At 43.2% G+C, this 11046-nt stretch overlaps 2 protein-coding genes across 2 annotated transcripts; one reads left to right on the top strand and one right to left on the bottom strand.

The window, feature by feature from the left end:
- The first annotated feature begins 3321 nt into the window (after positions 1–3321).
- Positions 3322–4260, top strand: LOC134453970 (olfactory receptor 2K2-like). The gene has a single exon (XM_063204717.1). The coding sequence runs from the start codon at positions 3322–3324 to the stop codon at positions 4258–4260; it is 939 nt and encodes a 312-aa protein (XP_063060787.1).
- A 3673-nt stretch (positions 4261–7933) lies between these two features.
- On the bottom strand, positions 7934–10818 carry LOC134453783 (uncharacterized). Its single transcript, XM_063204534.1, has 3 exons — positions 9187–10818; positions 8946–9065; positions 7934–8262 (listed from the first exon to the last, which is right to left on the bottom strand). The coding sequence occupies exons 1-3, from the start codon at positions 10816–10818 to the stop codon at positions 7996–7998; spliced, it is 2019 nt and encodes a 672-aa protein (XP_063060604.1). The 3' UTR covers positions 7934–7995.
- Positions 10819–11046: the final 228 nt, after the last annotated feature.

The raw sequence follows: 11046 nt of genomic DNA on the forward strand, positions 1-11046 counted from the left end.
CTTGACAGGATAGCCTGCGTCATTACTCTTGAGACATTCACAATCACAACTATCCACAAACATCTACAGGCACATTGGTGTCTTCCTTCTAAATAAGTCCATTAATATCTTACCTCAGTATAACCACAGAAATACACCAGCGGCGATCTGAGCGAGGCGAGCGACGGAAGTAATTGACTTTGTATTGAGTCGCGCGACAAAAGTGATTCTGGAGACTAGAGCGATTAGCGCGCCGAGCGCGACAGTTTGAAGTTGAAATCTTTTCAACTTTCTATGACGCGGTTCGGCGACAAGCCGCGACAGCCAATGACTGTATAGAGGTCGGTGACCACAGCCAATGGGAATGCTTGAATGGTTTGCCTTCTGCCTGTACAGACATACTCTAGTCTCCTCAATCGCTCGTATCGCTTGCTGCGTCACTTGAATCGCATCACGCTTGGTCTATTCGCGCGGTAATCTACAGTGCACTTATTGAATGTAATAACATTTGCCATTTGTGTCCATGCAAAATTGCGGGTGTGTTCGCTGGTGCTACTGCTTGAAATATGTCGGGAGCACGTCAACGTGGCGTTTTAAAACTAAAACCATATATTGCTATATGGAGTACAGCTTGGTTTGATTCTATGTTGGTGACGTTTCAAGCAGCCTTGTGAGTTTTTGATGTCATTCGTCTTAGGCCAGAAATCAAACTGACTGGTCAAAACCTATGGGATATCTAAGGCTAATTCAGTTTCAGATGGACGAGTGTTGGTGAGCAACTCAGCACTTAATGTTGGCATTGCGAGCAAAAAAATATTGTCAATAAAGTTTCTGTAGCGAACCGCCAACACACTCTACGTGTGATCATTAATAATAACCATAATTCGCCTAACTCAGCCTTAAAGGGACACTGTGAGATTTGTAGTTGTTTATTTCCAGAATTCATGCTGCCCATTCACTAATGTTACCTTCTTCATTAATACTTACCACCACCATCAAATTCTAAGTATTCTGGAAAAATTGCACTTTTCATACATGAAAAGGAGGATCTTCTCCATGGTCCGACATTTTCAATTTCCAAAAATAGCCATTTTTAGCTGCAAAAACGACTCTACTTGGACCATACTAGAAAATATTTGTTTATTACTAAGGAAACTTTCATGTAAAGATCAAATTTGGCAATAGGCAGCCCAGTTTCAATGACCAGCATAGTTGCAGTACCTTTTTTGACTATTTCCTGCACAGTGTCCCTTTAAGTTAATAGGAAGCTAGCAGCCACCAAGTTGTTCTAGCTCTATTATTTTAATAACTTTCCCATTAGTAGAAAAGCAGACAGCTCTTTAAATGACAGCAGGTCAAACCAAAAATGTTTGTGTTTTGATGATAACGCATTCAAAGTAACCTGCTGTTAGGGCTAACAAGGGGTTATGTGTGAGGTTAGGTGCATTACTCAATGGCATTTCAGCCATGGATGGAGGTGTAGGGAGAGGTCAGGGTGGGATTCGAACCTGTAACCCACTGATCTCGACCCCCTCCCTAACCATTAGACCCTGCCGGCCCCCGGCTTCCCTGTGACATCCAGCAGCAATGCAGATGGGGCACCTAAGTCACGCCCTCTACTTCCTGGTTCATGGGGCAGAGGGGGTCAAAAAATATTTACTGGGCTTGAAATGAGTAGTTTTTCGACAACAATCCAAACCTTGGCCCTCCACTTATGCACCACAAGTCCACCACGACTCGCCTCGTTCACTTCCATTCAATATTTTGCAACTGTCTGCCCCATGAACCAGCAAGTAGAGGGCATGACTTAGGTGCCCCATAGGGATGGGACTCACTAGTTTGACGCCCTTTCGTAACTTACCGCTTACGTCATACGACCCTAAACCTAATCCTAACCCTAACCTTAACCCTAAACCTAACCCTAAACCTAACCCTAAACCTAACCCTAACCCTAACCTTAACCCTAACCCTAACCTTAACCCTAAACCTAACCCTAACCTTAAATCGCCTGTTTGAAATGTTTGATTACCATGTGAAGTCAGGAGAGGGCGTCAAACTAGTGGGTCCCCATAGGGATGTTGAATGGGGAATGCACCCAAAAACAGTGGCGTGCACAGACATTTTGGGGGGCAGGTGCTGAGGGGGGGCTGTAAGTATATTATATCGGGGCATTATTGTCAAATGCTTTGGATTGCGAAGCATTTGTAGATTATCATGTTTAGGAGCGGGAAAGGATCTGCACACTGCTTGCAAAGCATGCCTGAAGAAGATCTATGATCGAAACGTTGCTCCCAATAAATTAAGTCTTTTGCAAGCAGTGTGCAGATCCTTTCCTGCTCCTACATGTGACAGTTTTCTGATCTGGCACCTGCTGATGCTTTTTTGCTGGATGTGCGCACTTTCCACTACACTAGATTATCATGTTACCATGGACCACAGTACATTGTGACAAAATCTTTTTTTTTTTAAAGAACTTTCAAAAAGGGCTTTTTTGTCCAGTAGGGCAAAGGGGCAGGTGCTTTAGCACCACCTTGTTCCTATGTGTGCATGCCTATACCCAAAAACGTCACCCAGCATTGGATCATAGATTTGATTGACTTGTATTGAAGGAGGCCACTACTATGCAAATCCTGATGAAAGTTATTTACATAGCCAAGGGTTTGAGAATAACATATAAAAGCAGCTGATGTGATCGTTGATACTGAATAACCAAAAGAAGGTCCCCAAATATGCACATGTCATTTTTCTTGATGGCAAATTTATAGGTCTCTTCATGTCATTGATTTATTAACTGCAGGTTCAGTCATACATTTATAATGTTTTAGAATTGTGTACTTTTACTAGACCAATGGTTTACTAGATGTTAGTACTTCTGGATAGAATAGACAATTCCAAGTGCTGTTTGAGGATGCAGTTATGAAACAAATCTTTTAAAGCATCTTGGTAATCCATTCAGGAGTTCAGAAATGTGCGTCCTTCAGAGGAGGCCAACATTCAGCACTAGCTATTGGCATTATAATACATTAGCACCTGTTAATATATTATATTATATTATATTATATTATATTATATTATATTATATTATATTATATTATATTATATTATGTTATTTTAGAAACCCTGCTGTTTGTCATTTTGGCCTTTTCAATATCAAGAATTCTGTAACTTATATTTGATTGTATATATTCAGGCCTTACTTGATTGTAATTTGATGTTTGCTGCAATATCGTAGCAAGTATAACGACAGTATATTTGTTTTCCTATTTTCATGTATTTCTGCGAAATTTATAATTCCAAATTCTCTACATTCCTCTTTCAGAAAACCATCAAAAGGATTGTGACATGGAAAACAAAACAGTGCCATCATATATGTACTTTTCGTTATTTAAAGGTTATGAAAATATACGAGTACTTTACTTTGTATTGACAACATCAGCATACCTTATCATCTTACTTTTCAATGTGACCATCCTCCTGGTTCTATTCAAAGACAAGTCTCTTCACGAGCAACCCATGTATCTGTTAATGTGCTGCCTGTTATTCAACTCTCTGTACGGCAGCTCTGCGTTTTTCCCGAGACTTTCCGCTGATCTTCTATCAAACACTCACAGAATATCGCGCCCTGCTTGTTTCACACAGTTATTTGTCATTTACACTTACGCAATTTCCGAGTACACTATATTATCTGTAATGGCGTATGACAGATATGTAGCTATATGTGAGCCTCTGCAATATCATACCATCATGACACACAGAAAACTATTTTCGCTGATTGTCTGTGCTTTTTCCTGGCCTGTCTTTTGTTTCATCATTGGATTGTATTTGGCTATCAGGCTTCCTCTGTGTGGCAATCAAATACTGCGCTTGTACTGCTCGATGTGGTCTGTAGTAAGACTCTCCTGTATATCAGCAGCAGTTATAAACGTTTGTGGTTATTTTGTGGCTGTGACGACAGTATTTCTGCCTGCAAGTTTCATATTGTTCACGTACATCAGGATTCTGATTGTCTGCAGACGAAGCACAGCAGAGCATAGAGGCAAAGCCCTGCAAACATGTCTACCTCACATTATTAATTTCTTTACCTTTTCAATGGCATCTTTTTCTGATATTGCCCTCAGTCGATATGAACCTGGTCAAATTCTAAATGCTGTAGCTTTGGTCATTTCTCTTGAGTTCATTGTGATTCCGCCACTGTTAAATCCTCTTATCTATGGCCTGAACTTACCAGATATCCGAAGGAGGATTGTACATATGATTCCCTCTATTAAAATTGCCTTTTGAGTTTACCAGCAACAATGTGCTATTAGCAGAATGCCTATTAAACCCATAAAATGTGTGTTTTGGTTCATATTTATTACATTTGTATGTATGAAACTGCATTTACCAAGAACAGAACTGAAAAAACAGAAAGCACCCTACACCTGAAATACATTTGCTGTATTACATGTATTATTACTTGGGGCAGTCATGGGTCAGTGGTGAGGGCGTCAGGCTTGTAGCCCAATGGTTGCCGGTTCCACTCCTGACCCACCAGGTTGGTGGGGGGAGTAATTAACCAGGGCTCTCCTCCATCCTCCTCCATGACTGAGGTACCCTGAGCATGTTACCGTCCCGCCACACTGCTCCCTTGGGGTGCCATTGGGGGCTGCCCCCTTGCATGGGCGAGGCATAAATGCAATTTCATTTTGTGCAGTGTGCACTTGAGTGCTGTGTCACAATGACAACGGGAGTTGGAGTTTCCCAGTTGGGCTTTCACTTTCACTTTATGTACAAAGTATGGTGAATAAAACAATTAAAATTAGGTCTGCGGCTGATGGCAAACATAAACAAAGCTTACCCAGATGTCAAAGGTCAAGAGGTTAGAGGTTAGCGTTTCTCAACGGGTCGGTACAGCCCCCCAGGGGACGTCGGGGAGTCCTATGGGGGGCGTTGAGAAGGATACCCTTAAAAGGAGCCCCGGTTATGAAGACTGCAATACTTAAAATATACATATTAGTATCAATTATAATAAATTGGTGTGAAAAAACGTGTTGGTTTCTTCGTTTTCGAAAATTAGATAAAAAATTGTTTCATACGTTAAGTTTCCGATCCTGGACAGTGACGTCATGAAGTTGCACTGTCCGGCTTCGAACCTGTGTTCTGAAGACGGCGCAGCATCTCAGTATGGCGACCGTTCAGCCCTTCCAGTTTGAGCCCGAGAGAAAGGTTACCCCTCATGAGGAAAATGAGGATAGCGATTTTGAACATGAGGAAGAGAGAGGGCAGACACCGAGAGTGGGGCACCATCGGTGGTGTTTGTGTTATGCCTGTGTTTCCATGGGAACTGAGAGGGAGAGCCTTTGCTGCAAGGAGCTCCCGTTTTTGTGGAAAGATGTCCAGCGTAAGTAGGCCTATTACTGTTCGATCATACTACGAATCAATAATGTCAGAAATTATTAGTCTCTCTTCTGCTTCATAGAAACACATGGTTTTTGATAATTTCTCCAGATATACCGTGTATCACAGAGCACGAAGACTTTGAGGCAGTCTGCCTCAACCGAGGTGTGCTGTGGGCTGCCCTCGTCAGCCTCCACGACCGAGAGAGTGCTGCCCTTCCCGGTCGGAGCGAAGTCACCAATAGGTAGGGTATCTTGAAATACATAATCGTCCCAGCCTATTTGGCAGTTAAATCACGGGGATTGAATCTATAAGGGATGCGGTTTGTTCGTATTTTCATGAATGATTAATAGGCTACTAGGCCTACTTCTAATAAATAGGCCTAGTCTAGCCGAGACATGTCACCCGTAAGTAAATGTTACGCGCGACTCAAAGCATCCGTTCACCCCTCCCTCTGCGCTCCATCATGATGCGCAATAGGCCTACTCCCGTCTTTCGAATTGGCAATCACGTGAAAACAAGTTAAACATTTACTAACAAATAGCTTTATAGGCCTACGAATCACTTGTAGCCTAAATGGCAAACAGTTCATGCCATGATTTCATGCATAGGCCTAATTAGTATTTTTACGAATGCTTTGGTCTTACAGATATGCAGCATATCGTCAGTTTACCTGGTGGCAGCATGGAAGACTCGGACGAAAAATAAGAAGAGTGGTTCCTGCGTGCACAGTGCACAAAATAAGAAGAGCCTTCCCAGAGCCTAGTGGTGTTTACACAGGGTTTAGGGACATAGACATTGAGGAGTCAGAAGTCGATGAGTCTTGGAGAAACTTTAATTACTTTTAATCATGTTAAGTGCTTTCTATTTCAATTCACAGTTCTGTTCCAAGTGTAATATTTTTGTTGTGTCTATTGACATATAAGTGTCCAAATAAACAAACATCAAACGGAGCGATCACTGATCTGAATCTAACTGATTTATTCACTGGTATAATACACCGGGCCGCCAGGGGCGCACTCCTTACGTAAGGCAAGGTCAATCCTTACATTCAAAAAACAATCATCAAATATAGAATTAATGTACAGTGTACCATTTCAATTCACAGCTATACTTCTATTGCCAAATACATTAATAACTTTTAAAGCATTACATTTACCATACCATGTCAAGTCAATCACCTGTTAAAATAAGTCATCAAATCAATCACATAGAATATATTATGCAGTCACATCAATCACACAAAATTAGATATTAAATAATCATGTTGTCTGTCAGTCCATTTCAGAATGCATCAGTAGCTGTAAGAAAAACATTGTTATTGCATAAACACATCTGCAATATAATTAAACCATCTTACCATATATCATGTCAAATCACATCTAACAATACAGTATATACAATCATGACAATAAAATCCCTTCATTTTCTTTCTTTCTTTTTTTTTTTTTGGATTCATCTTTTCTTTTGTCTTTTTTTTGTGTGAATCATCTTTTCTTTTTTTTTTGAAGTCTGTTTTCCTTTTTTCTTTTCTTTTTTTGAAAGTGTTATCAGACTTATCTTTTGTGAATTGTATTTTTTTTTTTTTTTCATGTTCACAGGTTTAAAACAGTTTTCACAGGTCCATTCTTGCCGTTGGTCTCACGACGTGTCCTGATCTCGTGCTGGAAAGTGGTGTGCGTGTAGTAGCTCTGGCTGCAGCTGTTTCGCGGTGGAGGGCAGGACTGAGCGCATATTATTTTAGACAACTGAGTTATATTTCACAGATGACCGAGTCTGGCTGCTACCAGGCAAGAGATACTTTGAATAGAACCTATTTGACAATGTGTAGTAGGTCCTATCGAACCCATGACATTACACTGTGATCCATCAACATTCAGGAGCAGATTATGATTAAAAAAAAAAAATTGGTAGTGCTTCTATTTGGTATTTCCAATCCTCGAGGGCCCAGCTCGAGGGTGGTAGTTTGCACTGCTCTTGACTCGACAGTGCTCTGCTGTCCCCAACCCTCGGGGGCCCAGCCCGAGGGTGGCAAGTGACACTGCACCCAAAGTGATGGTGCTTCTCTATGGTGTGCCCAACCCTCGGGGGCCCAGCCCGAGGGTGGCAAGTGACACTGCACCCAAAGTGATGGTGCTTCTCCATGGTGTCCCCAACCCTCGGGGGCCCAGCCCGAGGGTGGTAGTTGACACTGCACCCAAAAGTGATGGTGCTTCTCTATGGTGTCCCCAACCCTCGGGGGCCCAGCCCGAGGGTGGTAGTTGACACTGCACCCAAAAGTGATGGTGCTTCTCCATGGTGTCCCCAACCCTCGGGGGCCCAGCCCGAGGGTGGTAGTTGACACTGTACCCAAAGTGATGGTGCTTCTCTCAGTTTCCACCCCTCGGGGGCCCAGCCCGAGGGAGGTCGCTGTCGCCCGAAATTGATGATTTACACACGACTTTGTAACCTTACAGTCTGAGAAATGTCAATTATTTTATTATAATCTGCTCTTGAATGTTGATGGATCATAATGTGATGCCATGGGTTCGATATGACCTACTACACATTGTCAAATAGGTTCTATTCAAAGTATCTCTTGCTTTGAAAGGGCTGGTAGCAGCCAGACTCGGGCATCTGTGAAATACACTCACCGGCCACTTACTTGTTGAAACGTGAGAATTGCCGTGCTTGGGCAATTATCTGTGACCTGGGCAGACGGTCCTGTGGGGCCATGACATGTCTTTGACTCTCTCTGGTAACCAGGTTTGTGTCAGACACAGCAGACATCACATCTTCCATCATAGTCTTCATGTATCCATAGCCCTTTGGAACTGCAACTGGTCTTGCCCTGAATCTCTTGTGGACTTTGCTCCAGGAAATTTTGAACTTGGGTTCACCTACGCTCTCCCCATCCTGGTAAACAGCCTATTCAAAAACAGAAACATAAAAATAAGTTCAAATGTATGGGTGTAAGAGCCAGTTTCCATTTTGTTTCGTGTCATGCTGTAATTGTCCACTGAGTGGCACCTGTATTTGGGGTCATTGCATTACAATACATTACATTACATCAGGGGTGTCAAACTCAAATTGACTGAGGGCCAAAATCAAAATCTGGAACGAAGTCGTGGGCAGAACTCCTCAATTATTTTTTTAAAAATGGACTAAAATTGTGCATGCATGCACTTCACTCATAGTTACATTTCACATACACTCTTTCCCATCATATTTGTTATTTCAAATATGTCTACACATCCTGTGACACAGCAAATTTCATGTTTAAGTTATATTATGCTATGCATTAATGGTGTATGTGAGGCAACTGTAATAGACAACATGTGGTAAAATAAGATGAAGCATGAACAGGTACACTGTGCAAGATTTCGGGGCCCTTTCAAATGATTTGGTCTAAAGGCCTGGCAAGAGCCGTCAGCGGGCGCGCGAGTGTGTGTGTGTGTGTGTGTGTGTGTGTGTGTGTGTTACAGTGGTAAAGTAGTTACGATTGCAATGACAATAAGCTTCAATTGATAATGTATGGAAACCCAATATTTTATAATTGGATAATTCATATCCAGTGGCACAAAGGAGAGAAATAATGATAGTTCACCCACCTGTTCCCTGTTGGCGTTATTGTTGTGATCCAGCGCAGCGAGCATGGAGGCATGGACCATCACATCATAACCGAAGTGTGTTCTTTTAGGTAGGTACTTCAGGTACATGGAGTGGTATACCTGAAACAAATGTGAATGCACAAAAAAAACAAAACACAAAGTGAGTCATATCCTGCTGTAAAATAATTTACAAATTATGTTAAGGTGAAACTTTCAGTAATGTTTTGGCATTAGAATATACCTCAAGTGATGTCGTGTGGATGCACTTGGTGAGGTGCTCCAGATCTTTCAGGAGCCTCTTGTCTTTCACGGTTGTTACAAGTGCTTGGTGGCCTTCTGATCCCGGCTGTAGCCAGAGCTTGCTTCTCTGGCTATCATCATCGAGGTGATCGTGTGCACAACTGTGATAATGTCGGTTTCCTGGCCAATCGTGCCTGTTGGTGACATGATGGATGACTGACACCCACTTCTCTATCAGCACCTCTGCATCCCCACCGCAGGTCTGTGCGCTCCACCAGAAATGGTTGACGATAGAGGGAATCCATTCCCCCAGCCCCTCACATTCTTTTCTTCTAGCTACAGCAGCCAACTTTTTGGACACCCCTTTCACCACATGCCAGGGGTCAAACTCATGGTGTTTTTCCGGATGGGAGACCCTCATCTCTTTCACAATCTGTGGGTGTCTGTCAGTGGAGATGGTGGTAACTTTCACTCCATTCTCTTCTATGGTTGCAAGAGCCTCCTTAAAGCCTCTAATCTCCATTGTATTCGAGCTGGAAACCTGGGTGACGCTCACCACTTTGAAGTCAACAACCTTCTGACTGTGCACATCTAAAAACGTGTACGTGCAGTACTTGGCTGAGTGGCCAGGTGAGTCGCAGCGGCCATCTCCACACAGTACAACTGCCTCTTGTGCTTGCATGCTAGTCAAGACTGCACTCTGCTCTCTTGCCCATGTTCTTTCAACCGCAGGAAACACAAATCTCTTCCTAAGTGTTGAGTAGGTGTCTTCACATATTGATTGGAGGTTCATGTTGAGGCAAAAACGGTGAAATTTGGCAAAATGGATGCCGCTGAAAAAAATAGAGGCTGCCAAAAGTAGGTTGCCTTTCCCTTTTGTCTTACTGAGAGAAGGCTGAGACTGCCATCTGTAGCAACAGCTATTTGCACAGGTGAGCTCTACTGTGAACTGGGAACCCTCATTCTGCAGCTCTCTCATGTCTTCCTGAGCTATCAGAGAGCCACACTTTAAACAACGCTGTAGTAGTTGCTTTAACTGCTCCTCAAAAACAAGAAAAACTCTACTTTCTTGGTCATTGGCAGTTGAATGGGATTCCTGGCTGCTTTGAGAGCTGCTTAGGCCTAGGATGTAGTCAGGGTCAGAGTCTCTGTTCAGTGGCTGGCTGTCCTCGCTGAAATCATCCTCTAAAGGAGACAGATCCAAGGACCCACTGTCCACTTCTTGACCCCAATCACGCAGGTTAACAGGGTAAGCATGGTCTATGGCAACAACCTCTTGCACATCAGCTGGCCACTGTACCGCTGCATCGGAAGTAAGTGAATCCGTCTGAGTGGCCGCATCAATCATATTAGGACGACACATTGTTGCAACACTTACTGCGGCGTGAAGAGTTGAGGTTTGAGGTGAGGTGGTGATGAGGTCTTCGTCCGGGATGAGGTCCGACTCGTCTGACGCTATTGAAGAAGGTCTGCTCAGGAGAGCACCTAACCTCTCGTCTAGGTCTCGTTTTTTCATTCGCATTTCACTTGCCTCCCTAGGCCTTACTTTGGACGTCTTGTGGGGGAAAATAGTCGGCATCGCATCTGGTTTCAGCTTCCTCTTGTAACCAGTCGCACCTGTAAGCTCCCTCATCAGTCGCGCTCGACTATAATCCACAAACGCCTCAGGAGAAAAGTGCCGGGAACACAGCCACGGAGTTTTTGGTAGCTCGGTTCGTCCACAGGCCTGTTCCCAGTGCTTAATTTGAGCCGGATCATGCCGGAACAGGATCCCCCACCTCGTAATTTTGACCCCCCTGTGTTCCGGGACTTATTATGGCTGATCCGGAACCTCTCGTGAATGAATAAAAAAATATATAGA

Source organism: Engraulis encrasicolus, chromosome 8 (assembly GCF_034702125.1).
Source record: "Engraulis encrasicolus isolate BLACKSEA-1 chromosome 8, IST_EnEncr_1.0, whole genome shotgun sequence".
NCBI classification, from domain to species: domain Eukaryota; kingdom Metazoa; phylum Chordata; class Actinopteri; order Clupeiformes; family Engraulidae; genus Engraulis; species Engraulis encrasicolus.

What these genes read in the sequence shown, in the direction of transcription:
- LOC134453970 (XM_063204717.1), top strand. Translation starts at nt 3,322, where the DNA reads ATGGAAAACAAAACAGTGCCATCATATATGTACTTTTCGTTATTTAAA.
- LOC134453783 (XM_063204534.1), bottom strand. Translation starts at nt 10,818, where the DNA reads ATGAGGGAGCTTACAGGTGCGACTGGTTACAAGAGGAAGCTGAAACCA. An exon ending in TCCACACGACATCACTTGAG is followed by an intron (nt 9,066 to 9,186) that starts GTATATTCTAAT and finishes CATTTGTTTCAG; the next exon opens with GTATACCACTCCATGTACCT. An exon ending in ATAACGCCAACAGGGAACAG is followed by an intron (nt 8,263 to 8,945) that starts GTGGGTGAACTA and finishes GTTTTTGAATAG; the next exon opens with GCTGTTTACCAGGATGGGGA.